Source organism: Volvox carteri, assembly GCF_000143455.1.
Source record: "Volvox carteri f. nagariensis unplaced genomic scaffold VOLCAscaffold_87, whole genome shotgun sequence".
Taxonomy (NCBI): Eukaryota; Viridiplantae; Chlorophyta; class Chlorophyceae; order Chlamydomonadales; family Volvocaceae; genus Volvox; species Volvox carteri.
Genome location: NW_003307630.1, coordinates 156,105 through 173,797, shown reverse-complemented (window position 1 = coordinate 173,797; position 17,693 = coordinate 156,105). Strand labels below are relative to the sequence as shown.

At 56.8% G+C, this 17,693-nt stretch overlaps 2 protein-coding genes across 2 annotated transcripts; one reads left to right on the top strand and one right to left on the bottom strand.

Moving 5' to 3' along the window:
• Nucleotides 1-2,445: 2,445 nt before the first annotated feature.
• VOLCADRAFT_99411 (uncharacterized protein) lies at nt 2,446-8,063 on the bottom strand (the record flags this gene model as incomplete). The annotated part of the gene is made up of 9 exons (XM_002958141.1): nt 2,446-2,981; nt 3,052-3,901; nt 4,117-4,159; nt 4,660-5,072; nt 5,149-5,161; nt 5,420-5,785; nt 6,278-6,770; nt 7,265-7,277; nt 8,037-8,063. 9 exons carry the CDS (start codon nt 8,061-8,063, stop codon nt 2,446-2,448), a joined length of 2,754 nt encoding a protein of 917 aa, XP_002958187.1.
• Nucleotides 8,064-9,189: 1,126 nt separating this feature from the next.
• On the top strand, nt 9,190-12,243 carry VOLCADRAFT_99410 (uncharacterized protein; the record flags this gene model as incomplete). The annotated part of the gene is made up of 3 exons (XM_002958168.1): nt 9,190-9,262; nt 9,539-9,930; nt 10,651-12,243. The coding sequence occupies 3 exons, from the start codon at nt 9,190-9,192 to the stop codon at nt 12,241-12,243; spliced, it is 2,058 nt and encodes a 685-aa protein (XP_002958214.1).
• Between the last annotated feature and the right edge of the window lie 5,450 nt (nt 12,244-17,693).

The window sequence follows — 17,693 nt, the reverse complement described above, 5'->3', positions numbered from 1 at the left end:
GTCATGTACCTTGTCGTTGGTATCACTGGCTGCTGCCGCTGCTGCAGTGGCCGGGGTTGCTGTGTCTTTATCGGGGTTACACCGCTCTCACAGCTTGGAGCCAGGCCGGGCTGGTAACGCCATGTAGCGTCTTAAGGGCTGCCAGGGTCGCTGACCTGTCCCGCGTGGGTGCTGGGGTTGACGGGTCGAGGTGTGTCCTGACCCATACGGGCCAGGTCGACCTGGGGGGGGAAGGCAGCTTGAGTACGTCCCAGTATATAAGTTGTGAATGTACGTACGTATGTATGTATGTATGTATGACGTTGATTACACTGTGGGCTGAAAAGCCGGGGGTATGTATGTATGTATGTATGTACGTATGTATGTATGTACGTATGTATGTATGTACGTATGTATGTATGTATGTATGTATGTTCAGGGCACTTGGGTATGGTAGAGGCTGCGTAAGCATGAATAAGAGTTCTTCCAACCCCTTCCTTCCATTACAAGCGGATGCATTACTTGGATTGTGATATTCGTCCCTCGTGCAGGGCGCAGAGCTCTCGTGCACCAGCGGCAGCGGCAGCAGCAGCAGGGGGCGGAGGGGGCGTGTCACGGCAATGATGATGGCAAGCACCGTTCGGGACCCCACCGCCGCCACAGCAGCTACAGCCGGCTACAAGCCGTACCCGTACGGCAGCCAACCGTCCCCAGTCACCCTGCCCTAGCAGACCTTCCGGGTCTGCCATCGGGCCGGGATTCAGACTTGGTTTCGGAGCCGCGATCTCCTCTTGTCTCTCCTGCGTTATGCAGCCTTCCCCCGGCGGACTGCAGCCAGCAGCTATCCCCCCATCATCATCTGGACGTGGCTGCGGAATTCCCAAGAGTGGCAGATGGTGGTGGTGGTGGTGGTGGAGGGGAAATGGGGGGGTGTTTATATGGGAGTGAGGGGAGGGACGGCTGGTGGGTTGGATGCAGCAGTTGGTCGTTTGTACGGCAAGGGCGATGGGATGTGTGGATGGGCGTTACAACAGACATTGCAACGGACGGATGACGTGATGTCTGATTTGGTGACAGCGGTGTGGGGGTTGTGTGGGGGTGGGTGGGGAAGGGGAGGAGTGGGGCTGGCTGACGAGATGACGCGACACGTGGGGCAATTGATTGCCATCATTATGATGGCTGTGGTTGTTGTTGTTGTTGTTGTGGTGGTGGTGGTGGTGGTGGTGGTGGTGGTGGTGGTGGTGATGGTGGTGGTGGTGGTGGTGGTGGTGATGGTGGTGGTGGTGGTGGTGGTGGTGGTGGGAGCCCACGGGGAAAGGCGTGTATGCATGTGTGTGTTGGGTTGTGGAGAGTGAGTGACCTGGCTGACCTGCCGCAGTTTCCGACCTTATCTTCATTAAGAGCGAACGAGCGAACGAATATAACGAACAAACGAACTAATATAACGAACGAATATAACGAATAAACGAAGCGTCCTGCCCCGTCCTGTTCTCTGGGTTTGCGACAAGTACGTGCGGTGTGTAGACGGCTACAACCTACTACAGTTGATGGAAAGGCTGTCAAGACTGCGACGGTTGTGACAGTTGGGGTCCCCAGGGAATTAGTTGGTTCTGTTGGTTAGTCATGGTATGTATAGCTACGCGGGTCAAGACACTGTCTGGTGGCGGTGGTTGTGGGGTGAAGATGGATGAGCTGTAGCACCGCCACCCTTGGCTATTAGAGGGGGGAGGGGTATTGGCAGCAGTGGACGGAACCTGAGGCCAACTAGCCTGATTTGGTGGTATCACCCCCGAGGGGGGAGGGAGGGAGGGGGGTTTCCAGTTTTTGCCTGTTGCACCTTTACAGCCTTTACCGGGTATTCTGTTGAGGAGAGATCTTGCCGCCGTCCTACACAAGCAGAAGCCTTATGGACCCGGTTTGGCACGGCCCCCTGCCACGGCCCCCTGCCACGGCCCCTTGTGCACGCATGATACGCATGGATGCCCCTCAAGACCCACTGGCCATCACAACAGTGAAATACACCCGGCTATGTTTGGTTGTCATGTCACGCACATGCGCCCCTACCCCCCCCCCCGATCTCCTTCCTCTCATGTCCTGGACGATCCTGCCTCATCTAAAGAAGCTTGTCATGTACGGCGGCTGTACGTCTCCACCTGCCTAAGGTGGTTCTGCACCTTATTGACATATTCAAATTTCAATCACCAGAGAAATCGTTAGGTATGGAGGCCGAATATTCCGGCGGCATCGACAGGGAGATTGGCAGCGCAGCCGCACCAGCTCCAGCAGTAGTAGGAGCAGTAGGAGCAGGAAAGCAGTAACAAAAGTCACCAGTAAGCAACGAGTGCCTGGAGCCACAGCTCTTAGGGGTCATGGCAGTTAGTGAAGGACGCTTCCGGCCCAAGCTGCTAAGGATGCTAAGAGCTGGTGACGGAGCTGCTGACATCACCCTTTGTGATACTGGAACAGCTAGCAGTGGTGGCGCCACTGCCACACTGCTGACACGACCCCATGGCTGCCACAGCAAGCCGCTGGGCCCTGCTGCCGCCGCTGTTGCTGCAGCGGACACGGTGGCGGCCACACTGCCACTCCGGCAGCGGCACCGTCCCTGGTTGCCGGGTGCCGGGTGCGGTGCAGCTCCGGTGCCAGCAGCAACCCCTCCAGCAACAGCCGCTGCTGCGCCACATGCTGGTGGGACACATGGCGGGCCAGCATGGCAGCATGTGGCGCCAGCGGGGGTGCCGCTGCAAAGGCGGCCTGCAGCGCCTGCAGTGTGAGGCCTACCCGGTGAGTCAGGTCACCACATGCTCTGCCAGGGCAGGCTTGGTGAGTGCCATATCGGGCAGGTATGTCAGCACAGCCAGCGGCTGCTGCACGCCTGCACTCGCCCCCGGCAATGACACTCGAGCAGTGGCTGCGGGATCTGATGGAGTTGCGGGAGGTGCTGTGGAGGGTGGTGCTGCAGGTGATAGCGGAGTCGCAGGGGCGGGCTTTAGATTGGACGCCTGAGGTGTGGCAGCAGCCGACCGCGTGCCACAGTGCTGTGCGCTACAGATGCCGGTTGTGACACCCCACCACCGGCACCGCCGCCTTGACCGCTGGGCTGAGTCAGCGTCCGTACAGTAGCGGCCTGCATGTGGTGTGTTGCCAACAGGCTGACAAGTGTGCATGCCAGCCCCCGGGCGCCAGCATCATCACCACCATCGCCGCTGCCACCAGTCGTGGTGATGACACCTGCCGCTGGCTGCTGCAGGTCTGCCGCTGCTAGCACCAGCATGCCACTCTGTGATAGCCATTTGACTAGGGACCCCGCCTCTGCCAGACGCCCGCCCACTACAATTGCCACGTCAGCCTCCTCCGCCATGCGCGCTGCCAGCTTGGCCTCGCTCAGCACCGCCAAGGGGTCCAACGCTAACACTGCCGCAGATGCAGGCGGTGGGGGAGGCACCAGGGCCGGCTGGGAGGACACCGTGTCGTCGGCCGCGGCCACAGGCACAGATGCTGATCGCCGCCGGTTTGGAACATTACTGCCCGAAGCGGATTCCCGCGATGCGTTCACCACCAATGGCGCTGCTGATGGTGCTGCCGATGGTGCGCCCGGCAACACTTCCGATGGAGTGGGGGATAATGCAACCTTCACTGCAGTGTCTCCGGCAGCTACTATGGCGGCGGCAGCAGCACGGGTGGCAAAATGGATATTGTAAAACTCCTCCGCATAGCGCAAGGTCCAGCCCAGGAGCTCGATCACCGCCGGCAGGTGTGGCAGCGCAGCCATATCAGGCGACAGTGGAGGCGCTGCATGAGCAGCTGCATCCAAGCTTCTGGGTGTCACCACCGCTGACGTGGCTGCGGCAGCGGCAGCATTCAGATGAACAACGTCAAGGTACAGCACCGCCCGCCGCGGCTGCCAGGTTGTGAGTAGCGGCTGGTTGAGAGGCGCCAGGGAGGGGTCCCCAGGCCGCAGGGGCTCACCTGGCGCCGCTGCCGCAGCTGATGTGGCCGCTGACGGCGCCCGCCCGCTGATGCGGATATTGCCTACCGTCACCACCGTGAAGCTGACGCAGCTGGCGATATGCAGAGAGAAGCTGTAGCATGAGCTGCTGCTACTACCGTCACCGCTGCTGTAGCTGCTGCTGGCACCGTCCGGTGCAGGACCGGTAGGGACCACAGGTAGCGGTGGCACCTGCAGTGGTTCGGTTAGGCTTTGTTGATGACCTGGCGGTGGCGGCGGCGGCGGCATATGCACCTGTACGGCTAACGGTGTCAGCACCATTTGCGCCGCCAGACAGAAGCATGACGTGACGGTGGCGGCGGTGTGGGAGGTGAGCTCCGTGGCAATGGGCGGCATGCAGTCCGCAAGTACTAGTACGGCATCATCATAAAAGCGGTTGGCATGCAAGAACTCCAGGGTGGCCTTGGTAGCATCGAGCACCCGGTCGACCTACCTGCATCAACCGTGGCCACATGGCGTAGCAGGACAGACAGGTGAAAAATCTCATTAAGTCACCATTACAATTTGATGGATCCCATTACTGCTATAGGAGCAGTACAGTAACATTTTCTAGGTTGTTTAAAGGTCCTCCTGCTAGCACGAAATTAGCTTCGACCACATCCCACAACACGTCCCACATCCCAACTACTCCAAAACTTTGACAAAACCCCTTTCCACATCCGCAGTCGCACCGGCCCATGACCTCCAGAGCCAGCATCACCACCGTGTGGTGCTGCCCGTACAGCAGCAGCGCATGCTGCTCCCACCACTGCTGCCGACCAAGCCGCACACAGCAACCCAAGCTGCAGCCGCATCCGAACACTGGCCTTCTGTGGGCCCAGCCGGCCACCGAATGTGGGCTGGCGGTCGCCGGTGCTGGGGCGCTGCGGGTCAGGCCGCCCAGCAGCCACGGCAGCGGCTGCAGTGCGGCGCGCAGCTGCGGGCCGGTGCGGTGTGAGGGCAGGGGCGACCCCGGGCGTGAGGGACACACAAAGGGCGAGGTTGCAACGGTAAGGTATGAGGAGTTCCAGTTTGGGCAACACGTGCTGTACTGGTGGAGCATGTAGGATGCGGAAGGGAGAGCGACTTCGTGTATGTAACACAACTGTGTGCAACGTCAGGGTTTCGCCAAGCGTTACATGAAGGTTGCTAATACATATGCTGCAATAAACGAAACGCACCTGTCTGTGAGCGCTGCAGCCAACCGCCGTTTGGTGGATTAGGGCAGGCTGCAGGAATACTGGATTGTGCATGCCGCCTAATAAGTAATATCCCAACTTCGTAGTAGTTGGCGTGGGAGGTAAAGTGTATTGTCACTGAAGTCTACCGCATATGGAGATACTGACCTGCCCCGCCAGCAGCAGGCGATGCAGCACCCGCCGCTACCGTGGAGCTGGAACCAGCACCGGTATTGGCAAAGGCGTTGGCGTCCACCTGCGATGTGAGCCGCACCATACCAGCTGTGCCACCAAATGTGCCCCCGACACCCCCAGCCATAGCATCAGCGGAGGTGGCGGCGCTGCCGCCGCTGCAGCGGCGGCGGCCAACAGCTGCTCCCACAGCACGACCACCGTCTCCGGCTCCGCCAGGCTGGCGGCGACTGTAGCCGACAGGCCGCCTTCCAGCGCCGCTGTTACTGGTGCCACTAACGCCGCAAGATCCGCCCGCGCCACCTCCACGAGCGCCATGTCGTCCGCCCCTGGAGCCGCCACCTGCTTGTGCAGCTCCTCGCATGCTTCACCGGCGGCGGTGGCAGCAGACACCCGGCGGTACAGCTCCAGACGCTGGCGGAAGAAGGCGGTGGTCTCTGCCAGGGTCCTGAGCGGGCACAGACACGGACATAGACATTCACACGGATATTTAACGGACATCAAGGAGCGTAGCACATCATCATCTACGCAGCTCAAAGTAGGGGTGCTGGTGATGGCAGTGGTGGTGTTGACGTATGTTCAGGCTTGTATCGAGGGGAAGTTGGAAAGCTGTGAAGTCGTCTCGATGTTAGCCTTGTCCTAATTGGAGTGTAGGAACCAGGGGCCCATGTCACCGCCCCAACTGGCCGCATGGTGAGCCGTGACTGTCTGAAAGGTCTCGCACAGTCACAAACAGAAGGCATCCGTCCCACCTACCAAGGCTCACTGCCACCCTCACCACCCAGTCCCGCGGACCACGGTGCACTTCTACAGACACCCCTTCCCCTTCACCCCGGGAACAGCATTGTCGAACTCCCAGCTGGCCACATGTCTACGTTTTTTTCCGTGACAAAGTGGCAGGCTGTGGGGACAGCAGCAGCAGCAGCAGGGCTCTTCTCACGGCTGGATGGAAGGTACCTGTAAGGCAGGGAGCTGGGACAGGTGCCGCTCTAGGATAAGTAGCAGCGACAGCAGCAGCAGGCGTGGTGGCCACAGAACCGCAGTCGGCACAAGGCGGAATATCAAGCAAGAAACGGCAAGATTGCCCACGGACGGCCCCTTGCCCGCCAGTGAGCAGTACCACAGTGAGCTTCCTCTGGGACCTCTTGCGCTCGAACAAACAGGCACGCCTCCCAACAAGCACAACGTGTAGCGCCAATGGCGAAGCATGGAGGGAGAGCGCTCGGCTATCCACACCTTAGCAGCATTGAGGCTTGCCGACACCCTTCCAATGGGCGTCTTTTCCGCGTCTTTCCTTAATCTGGAGACCAGAAGCCTTCCCACAGCTCGTCCGTCACTGCGGGGCACAAACTGCATACGTACGGCACATACACGATACAGACACGGCCCCGCCGCAAAGCAAAGCGGTGGTGGTGGTGACTTGCTGTGCCACGCTACACGCAATCACGCACCTGCAGGCGATGCAGGGTTTGCAGGAGTCAGCCAGTCAGCCAGGGAAAGCAGCTGCAGCTGGGCCTCTGGGGGGGGGGGTATGTGCGGGTCCGTGTCGGGGAGCGCAGGAGGATGACGGAAATCTTCAACATACAAGGAAACAAAGGGTCAGCTGCCGAAACCCGCAGTAAGGAAGGGTGAGGCTGGTTACAGGGAAGGAGGGAGAGAGGCGAGGGAGAGGAGGAGACGCAGGGCGGTACAGACAGCAGCTGCATAAGCCCCCGTTCAGTTCGAAAGTGGAAGTGAGGCGGAGGAGCAGAGGAAGCGAGGGGCAAATGCAAGTTGTTGTGACGCGTTGCGGAGGTTGGTGACCGGGGTGTACGACGGGTGCGTGTGTGTGTGTGCAAACGAAAACATAATAACCCGGAGGGGGTGGTAGTAGTGGAGGGGGGGGGCATGGGGGAGTGAAACCATGTGGCAGATAGATCTCGCGGACCTGCGGCTCTCGGCTGCTTAGGAGGGGCCAGAGGCGCGCGGGGGAGAGAGCTTAGGCGGTCTTTCCGTTGGGGCTGGGCAGCAGCCCCTGGCCAGTGTCAGGCCTGGCCAGATTCTTCTAACCTTCACATACACACACACAGCCTATATAGGCGATGGTGGTTTTGCAGGAGTTAGTGCTGCGAGTGTGCATGACGGAATTGTGATCTGGTGCGGTGCTGCCCCCCCCCGGGGGGGGGGCCGAAGCTCCCACCTTGACACCTTACCCTGACGCCTGCCTGACGCGTACAAAGGGCCCCTCAGACTGACTGAAACAAACGCCTGGTGCGGGGCGGCTGAGAGGGGCCTGACACAACTTTGCGCGGCTTGTGTTTTACCAGGTAGTTCGTTGAAGAGGGGCGTAGTGTGTTCAGTTTTGGTTGTAGGGTTCAGCTTTCGCTCCCCACAAGGAGGAGAGTGCTTCGGCTGTCGTTCTCGTTGGGGTACGGTGATACCCTCCGCTTCTACCGATGTATCTATGCAGCTAATAATAGCAGGCAGGCGGCACGATAACGAATTGCCCGCCATTATTATACGTTTTTATACGTGTTCGAAGCAAACAATGAAGCTAGTAGGGCATCCCGAGGCAAGTCGCTGTCCTGCTGCTGCTGCTGCTGCTGCCTATCGCTCCATCCCGTGGCGGGTCCCCAAGAGGCTCTTAGTCATGCCAGCAACTTGCATGCCGTACGTAGTCATGTCACGTTCCTAGCATGTATAATAATATGACAACGCACCCTCGAGTCTCGTTCTGTTGGAGACATACATACGCAACGCAAAAATCCTATCATATTCCTTCCGTGCGATTATATATTTATATTACTGTTGCATTTCCAGTTTCGGCGACAGAAGTAATTCGCGAGCTTCAGATTACTTGCGGCATCAGCATCAGCATCATCATCATCAGCAGCAGCTGGGAGTTCAGCAATCAGCTGCAGCTATCTGCGACGACTACACCGCCCAGCAGGCTAGCCACCGAAAGACTGAAAAAGACCTTCCGGGCGTGTGGCGCTGATCATTCATTCTTCGTGAGCAGAGGTAGGGGCAGCAGAGCAGTAGATTTGCAGGATGCTTGTGAACAACTCCTCAGCCTAGAAGCCGAGTAGGGTCTGCCTGCTGTCTTCCTACGCCTTGCTTTCCACGAACACCCGTCGTAGCTGTCGTCCCCGCTGCTGTATATAAACTGAGTCGAGCGAGCGATTGAGTAAACAAACCTGCGACCAAACGTAAAACCGCATGTGTGGCATAGTAATGATAATAATCAGCTTTGGTTTGCCTGCCTGCCTCGTCCAATAACAAAGGACGTGTGTGGAAGCAGACGCTTTCTTGCCGCCGACGCGGGTGGACTATTTCATTGCGTGATCGATGATGAGCCAGCCACATAACAGGAGAGCGGAGAGCTTCAGACATACAGATAGACAGCAGTAGTAGTGAGGTGTGTAGTTTCGCCGCTGATAACACAAGCAGCAGCAGGCAACCTGCGATGTAACCCCCGGTAGGCCTTCCATTTCCTCTCCTGACCTTATTATTCATTTCATGAATGGATATAGAATTTGTTTCCTCCTCGTCCTCCTCGTCCTCCCTCCTCCTCCACCCAGTATTTTTTTTTCGTTTTGGGCCTAGTACCCTAGAGTAATAAACTGGGTGTTTCTTGCGGTTACAATTCCTTTTTGTATAGTCGCTGGGGGGGGNTGCGCCCCCCCCAGACCCCCCCCCCTCAAAGGCCTTACGGTGTGCTGTAAACAACACCTGACGTCTGGAAACACACATGCCGTACCACCATCGTTCTGTGCGCCTAACTGCATTTGCGCCAGTGTCTCTGTGAGCAGGGCGCGGAGCCACTTTGACTGTCCATAAACATCGTGAGCACGCGAAGGCAAAGTTATATATATGTACACTGTCGGCACCATCAACACCATTGCACCATATGTGCAGAAGGCATTTGGGGCGACTTATGGCACAAGTAATGAACCAGTACGGCCAACTGACCAATTATTCCATTTCTTCCAGGCTCAGACCCCCATTTATTCCCAAAAAAGTAATATATTACCAAAAAAAAACACTGCCTCCACCTCCTCGTAGTTTCTTTAGTTCCAAATGAATATTCCTGATAACAAGTGGTGGTTAACGACCTCTACTGCTAGCTGCTGCTGCTGCTGCCTCGACGGACTATTGCCTCATCAATTGACTCCTCTGCCGCCGATCCCCCCCCCACACATACATACATACATACATACAGGACCGCCGGCACATCGGATCCAAGAACAGATGGCCGACCCAGGCTCCGATGCCGCTGCCGTAGCGAAGACGTCGTTGTCTCTCGCCCGCATTACCCATCATCCGGCTCCACTACTGTGTCCAAACAATGATAATAATCACAACACCAGCAGGAAAACCGCCTTCATCGCGAACACTACTGCTGCAGCAGCAGCTGCCGACGGCACTGCCGAACAGGCCGTCAAGGAGGTGGGCTACTGTTCCGCTTATCAGCAGCCACAGCAGCTGCAGCTGCTGCTGCCCGCCGGCTGCATCCGGACGGCCGCGTGTAAATGGCGCCGAGGAGACGGCGAGCGAGGAGGTTTCCAGGATCATCAGAACGACCTGCTGCTGCTGCTGGCATCCGGCGCGCTGGTGAGTAGGCCTGCTGATGAGGAAAATGCATTTTGAAGCTTGCCAATTGTCTACACAGAAAAGGCTGTAAGGCTGCCAAAGCATTACTTCCACACATGCATACTTAGGCAGGTGGCTGGCTGAAGTTAAGGCCTGATTTCTTCTCCCGGAGTGTCCGGGTTCAATGTCGCCTGCCGACCCTTCGGTGTGTGAGGGGCGTTGACTTGGGAGGTGGCTCCCCATCTTGTGGACGGTGTAGGACATGATTATATCAACTTGAGAGCTGACCCGGAACTAAGTCGAGGCGCCGTTGATCTGCCAGTTTTTGTTAGATGCTGGTGGTGAGTTGCTTAACCCAACGAATACATTCTGAAGTCGGATGGGGTGAATGGATTAGGGTGCCCCTCTTGCAGGGGAGAACAGGGAACTGCCTCGGGAAAGGGGGCCGCTGGTGAAGCTATACCCCCCTGTAACAACATACATACTTGTGGGCATGATCTGCCCCCCCCCCCCCCCACACACACAAGAGCATCCCACACCGCGTGGTTAGCCGGACGGTGTTAAGAGTACTGAGAGCGCAACGCAATCACTGAAATCACAGTCGCATATCTCTGCGGCTAATTAGGTCGTAATAAGCCAATTTTCCTTCGTCGTACTCTCGGTGACTCAACGATTGTGTTCTCACAAACATTCATGCATTTTCTGCGTTCCTACGTTCTCCCTTACCAACCATATCCGCAGGTACTTGCCCATTTCTTCACTCCCCGTCAGCAGCCGCCTGCGCCGCCGCCCCTGACGCTCCATGCCGCAAGCACCGTGCCGTGTTCGCCCAGTCGTCCTCCCGTAGCCACGATGACAACCACCACTACCACTGCTGTCGATATCTCTGCAGCCCCTTTTATCGCTGCTGCCACCGCAGCTGCCACCGCGCCGGTTCAATTCCTGCCGAGAACAGTCTTTTCTGAACATCTTACGCCTCTGTCGTGTAGCTGTCCGGCTGCTGGCTCCCATAGGGGATCCCATTCGAGGGGGCCTCATCAGATGCAGACCGCCTGGCCTCAGACGGCGATGGGACCCGCCGTTGGGCTACGTGATGGATCACCTGCTAATGAAGATGGTGTTGCGGCGCCCTCCACCGCCACATTGGTCGCCACCACTACTGCGGCCATGGAATGCGCAGCTGCCCTAATGAATTATTGTCCGGCCCCAGATAAGAGAATCCGGTTAGGTACAGTGCCTCCGTCGTCGACCAGCTCCGTTCCCCCCTGTCGTCGCTTCTCACTGCTGGCCACTACTGCTAGCAGCAGCAGCAGCGGCGGTGAGGATGAGCTATCGCCGTTGTTACGCATTCATAATCAGCAGTCGCACAATGACGCCCGCAACGAGGTCGCCGTGCAGCAGACAGCCGTTCTGCCTTCACCATCCCCGCATGAGGGTAATCGGGATAATTACGGACCTGCAATGCACTTCAATAACTTGGATCATAGTGTACGATGCACCTGTCGTGCTGTGTACGACGGCGGGCTCATGGCCAACCATGCTTGCGACGTAGTAGAAGGGCCCAAGCAGCAGCAGCAGCAGCAGCAACAGCTGGGGGGACAGAAGCGGCGTCTCTTGGACTTCGTCTGGGCCCATGACCGTTATGTGACCTGGTCGCCGTCGCCGTACTTCCAGCCGTCATACGACGACCTGCGGGAGGGCGCCACAGGGCCTCTTGTTTCAACCCCTCCAACCGCGACGTTGTCATCAGCGCCGTCACTGCCCTCGCCACTCCCCCAGGACTACCACGGATACAACAGGCCTTTGCTGAGCTCCGCGATAAGGGATCCCTCGGAGAGCCATCCATCCAGACGTCAGCCTGTTTCACATGACGGCGGGCTCCTGGCCGAAGTGGGCGGCCAGCAGGGGGGCCAGCAGCAGCAGCAGGAGCAGCAGCAGCGAATTTGTTCAAGGGTGGCGTCTGCGGAGGCCAATAATGGCAATTTTGCTGATGAGGACTGCGGCAATTATGACTGCGACAACTTCACTTCTGCACCTGCAGCTGGACTTACTGTGGTGGAGACGCCGGCGGCGGTCTCCGGTGCTGAAGATGGTGATGGTGGTGACCCACAGCGGATGCCGCCATCATCGGTGCAGCAGATATCGACAGCGGCCCCCGAGGCCCTCGAGTGTGTGATCAGGCTCCGTCGATGGCCTCGCGCTGATATCTTGTCCCTGTCGTCGTTTCCGTCGTGGTCGTCAGCCCCTCCTTCGCGATCTCCTTCGTTTTGCTCATCAGACGGGGGAGGAGACGAGCAGCATTGGGCCGTACTGCGCCATCCCCTGCAGAGCTAAATTCTGAAGTCCAGAGGATTAATAATAATTAATATACACATGTGTACGGCATACGGCACATGTCTGCCAGCAGCTGCGGCCCTCTTGTCTGTCTGCCTGCGTGCTCCGGTGACTGGATGAGGGTACCCCGAAATACCCGCGGGGAAGGCAGGGTCTGCCGGGTAGCGGCCGCAGGGTGAAGATATGAACCCCCTGTCCCACACATACATACAGGGTGCCCAAAGTTGTGCTAAAGTATGCCTCGCTTGAAATATATAGATGTCTGACACACGATGAACAGTGTGTACATGTTTGCAGATAAGACGTTTGCGCCCCTAGGGTATGAGGGAGTTACAAGTTCTACACATATACATACATACACACACGTGCAGGGCTGTCCGTAAAAGCCTGAAAAAGGGGCCGCATGAACGATGTATTGGTAGGTGGGTCTCAGCAGATTCAGGTCGTCAGCGACCTGAACAGCCCTGAAATATTGGCTGCCCGCGGGGTGCGTGTGTGTGTTGGCCTAGTGGGTGCCGTGGTGAAGTGATGGATATACATACAGGGGGCCCGAAGTTGTATTCTCGTGTTTGGTTTTAGTAACTAGTAGCTAACCGTGCTTAGAATGGTGGAGACGGGAAGCAGGGAGACCGGCTGCCAAGCCCCAACCAACCACGGCCGCGCGACTGCGGCTCACCACCGCCACACGACTACCGCGCGGCCCACCAACACACCCCTACGGGGCAACACGCGCGCGACAGAACAGCACACAACGCGAACCCAAGGAACGCCCAAAGGCCACCTGAACAAACTCACGCATTGCGACCAAACTACATAAACCAAAGAAAAAGGGGGGCCTGGACTGAGCCAGCAACGAGCCCTAACCTACCGGAGCTCCCCGAGGCCGCACTACTAGGCGAGAAAGACCAAACCGCAACGAGGGGACCCTCCCCAACCCTCCCTCTGTCGACTCGCCGGCTGTCCAGCCGCCCCTCAGCGGGTGTCTGCCACCGGCCCGCCGCTGGCCTAGCCCGGCGTGGAGGTGTCTGCAATCGACCAGCGAAGAAGCGAAATAGGGTGGTTAGGAGGCGAGGGTGATACTAACAATCGCAAGACCGTGGTGGGGAAGGTGGGTGGGGAACTGTCAGCTACAAGCTGAAGCTCTCTCTACTGAGTGAAAGGCATAATGCCTGCAATGAAGGATGGATGGATGGATGTTACAAGCTTCAGCGAGCTCGTACGGCCCAAACGAACCCGGAGGCTCATGAACCGCTTTGACAGCGCCGTCGATAGGGAAAAGAAAATAGGGGGGTCCTTGTGAAGCAGCTGCCCGCGTTTCCAAAGCCCGTATGGTGTTGGATTGTAAGGTGCCCAAGTACGTTTGCGAGGAAGAGAATGTGGCCAGGCTGGAGAGGAAAGTGCAGTGGCATATTGGAATGTGAGATTAGCGTAAGCGAGTTACAGGGCGTTGCATTGCACGGGCGAATTTACGTGCAAATCTTTCACCGTAGCATCAGTCCTCAGTTCACTTCTTGGAACGAACATCAGCATAGGTGCAAGCCCTCCGCTTGGAGGGATATGCAAACAAACATCCTGATAGGGGTAAACTCGCACGCTACCGAGCATTCAACCGAGCACATGCATGCTTAGTTGAATGGTGAGATGCGACCCCCCCTTCATTTCGTGCTCGGCAAGCCTGCCACCGCGTACCGGATATGTTGGCGATGTTACAGAACGCTGCACCTTGGTTTCTGTGCGCATTGCAATTGCGTACGTTGCTCGACCCCGCCGACCAAAACTACACGTGCCCAACTGAAGACATTCCCGGTGGTTGTGCAGCAGCTCTTGAGGCTGTTGCTGGCTGAAATCCATCCTGAGCTGTTGCAACACGGCTAACGCGGGCACGTCCCTATGCACAGCAAATAGCTGTTCCAAGCCAACAGCGGCGTCCATGTCACCGACAAGGCTCTAAACGTCTTATCTGTTCTTATGTTTAATTAAGTTTACTCTGTATGTTATACTTTGCGCAACTTTGTAATTTGACTTTACTCTGAACAAGGTGCTGCATACAACTGCCTCTTCGCCAGCGCTTCATCTTCCGCGGCAGTTTCACGAGCCCAGAGTTGCTTTTAGTTACTGCAAAGCATCCACACAATAGTCCAGCCTGCATGCCGCGTGCGGCTATGGCCAACATGCCCACCTGCGCAACGCGCTGGCGCACCTGGTCCTTTTCCGCCAAGAAAATTTATATACACTTGTACAGGCGCATTTTGCGAATCGCACGCGTGCATCCGCAGGGCAAAATTCGCTCCTGGCTTTTTTGGGACGATGTACGAACTGTTTTTGGGCACAGTACGACCGGACACATTTGTGCGAGGGGCTGCTTAAAAAGAGAAAAAGTAAACGAAGCAAACACAACAAACAACAAAAAAAGGAAAGTTTTTCGCAAGGAGAAAACGGGTGTTTATGGGAAAGAACAGCGTCAATTTGACTCTGAAACACAATTGCCTGTTACCGCCGAGAAAGTTAGGTAGTTAGGTGCTCATGCCGGGAGCGAAACATCTCAAAAATAGCCTTTGCAAGACCACGCTGATCATCCACTTGCATGATATCACGGATGTTCGCATTGACGGGCACACCGAGGTCCCAGAGCTTCTGACATTCTACCAAGAAGTGTTTCTCATCCTCAATAGCACCATTACTACGACACACAGCGCACACGCGGTGCTCCCTAGCCCTGTTGCTCTCACTGTTAACCGCCAGGTCAGAGACACACAAACGAAAGCGGATTAGGGCACGATGATGCGCCGGGGGGATATAACCCGCGTACGGCTTCGGTGGCCCCATCCAGTGCTTATGGCGGCCCATCTTCACGCCGGGCTTCCTACCGTCCGTAACGAAAACTCTAGGGTCCACAGCTAGCCTATCATTTGCCCAGTCGTCGTTGACACGTGTCCTAAGGGTGTCCATTAGCGCTTCGACATCAAGCTTGCAAGCCGAGTAACGTCTAACCCTCACATCAATGCCTCCCCCGACTGCCTCCTCACCCCAGTCATGCTCTAAGTGGTTAAGGATACGAATGACTTTGGATCCCCAACCATCAAACTGTAAATTCGTTACTAACGCCAAACGAATTTCCTGACGAAAGGCGCTGTGGTATACGCTACTAGTGTCCTCCACCAAACTATTCCAGAAGCGAAATACGGATTCAGCCCAGTGCAGCTGTAGCGGCATCTGACCTAGCTCCATAAACAGAAGCTGGAGGGGTGGTACAGAAGTCCCTACCAATTGTTTCATGAAAAAGATTTGGAGCTTGACCATGCGGTCTCGTGTAGCCACATCGAAATAGCATGACCGTGGTGCCTCGTTAGCCGGATAGCCCTTTTCCAACATCGCGAGAACCTGGTCAGCCCCCCACACCTGCGAGCCGTATGATAAGACAGAACGCACTTGCGCATTGAAACACTTCATGCCGACGCTAGGTAGCAGCAGACCCTGTCGGCGCAGCTTGTTGCGCAGAGCAAACATGGCCCGTTGGCCAGCCGAGAACAGCTCATCCGTGCAAGACGCAAAACCCGAGTCTGGTCCGAAGTGCAGCCCCAGATAACGGGCGCGTGTTTTCCAAGTGACCGGACGGAAGATCGGTAACCCCTCTTCAAGTGCGCGCATGGTGACCAGGTTGTATCCGCTGAGAGCATAGACCTGCCTTCTAACCTGACCATTGGGGTGAAAAAACAATAACTCACACTTTTGCACGTTGACAGTGAGACCGAAAGCCTCTGACCACTCCCGCAGTGCCCGTAATAAGCTCATCAACCGTCTCAATGACATCGCGAAGAGGCTCAAGTCATCAGCATAGAGAGATAGGGGCACTCGACGTCCTTCAACGCTAGGGGTGTCATGGGCCGCCATGGCGTCAGGAAGTGCGACGTCTAGGGCATCGATGTAATCTGCAAAACCTTCGACAAAAAAACCGAAGAGCGTGGGGCTCATAGGGCAACCCTGCTTGACCCCTTGGGTGGAGGGAATCGCCTCTCCTTTTGCTCCATCAACCTGGACTCGCATTTCCACCCGGTTGTAGCAGCGCTTAATGACATCTAACGCAGAGCCCGTGACTCCTCGTTCCTCAAGTCTAACCCAGAGCAGCTCTCGGTTAACCCGGTCAAAAGCTTTCTCAAAATCAATCTGGCAAACAAACAACGCTTGTCCGGGGACGTTAACAAAATCCTTACGGCATCGGTCTGTGAGGTGTCGCACCAAGAACAAATTCTGAGTGGTGCCGCGTCGTGGCCGAAAGCCACCCTGATAAGGGCTCCACGCACCACAACGTTCCCCCCAGGCTTTTAGCCTCCGGTCGAGCAATAACGCATAAAGCTTAGACAAAGCCCCACCGACGGCAAGCCCCCGGTAGTTTTTTGGATCCATGACGTCGCCCTTCTTGTGGATGGGTGTGAGGGCGGATATCTCGAACTGCCTTGGGTAATCCCCAGTCGACCGGATATGTTCCAATAGACGCAGCAAATATGGTGCAAGCACCATCTCTTCCTTTTCGCCCACCTTTCTAGTGGCATACTTATAGCACTCAGCAGGGGCCCTTTCAAGCCCTGGGGATTTATTGTTGCCCAGCATTTTTAGTGCAGCAATGACCTCTGCCAAGGTAAACGGAGCACTGAGGGCCGCCGCAGCAGCTACTCTCTGATTTCGGGCTAAGCAGCTCTCACCAGCCCAGCCGCGCGGTATGGTAAGTGAGCACCCATTTACGAGGTTCATCATGTAATCCGCTCTAACCTCATTAAAAGCGTTGATCTCGTCGTTGTATAGTGCGTCAAAATAATCGCGCCAGCTGTTGACGTCACGTATTGGGCAATCAGGTGTCGCCCCCTGGTTAAGTTGCCGCCACAAAGCACGCGGATTCCCTTTGCACTCCTCAAGAAACGAAGTAAAATGCGATACACGATGGGCAGCCATTGCCTCCTTCCTAATCCTCTGGTAGCGAGAGCGCAGGAGTGTAAAGATATGCCGCGCCTGCTCATCAGCAAGTAGTCCCTGCGCCCTCATATGTGCCTTTTGCAGCAACATGTCGCTGCGTGCCGCTGCGCATTCCTGGGTCCACCAGGGCGCATCCTTTTCTTCCCTCACACGCTTGGGTGCTGGGCACCGTTTGCAAAAAGCCCTCTCCAACGCTGATGAACAGGCTCGAGTGAGTACTTCAACAAACGCGGTGCTGTCGAGTTCGCCTCCAAGTTTGCTAACAGCATCTGAAATGCGCCGCACAGCGGGGGCATCATCAGCAGCAAACATGCTCTCGTACCGACCTTTGTGTTGGACCTCANAACGTGTCGTAGATTTGTCCCTTCTAGTTGGGTTGACGCCCTCGCGCAGCACCCCCAGCTCGAGCGACACTGGGCAGTGGTCACTCATGAGGCTACCAACTCTCTCGCCGGTTAGTGCGACAGGAATGTCTAGCACGC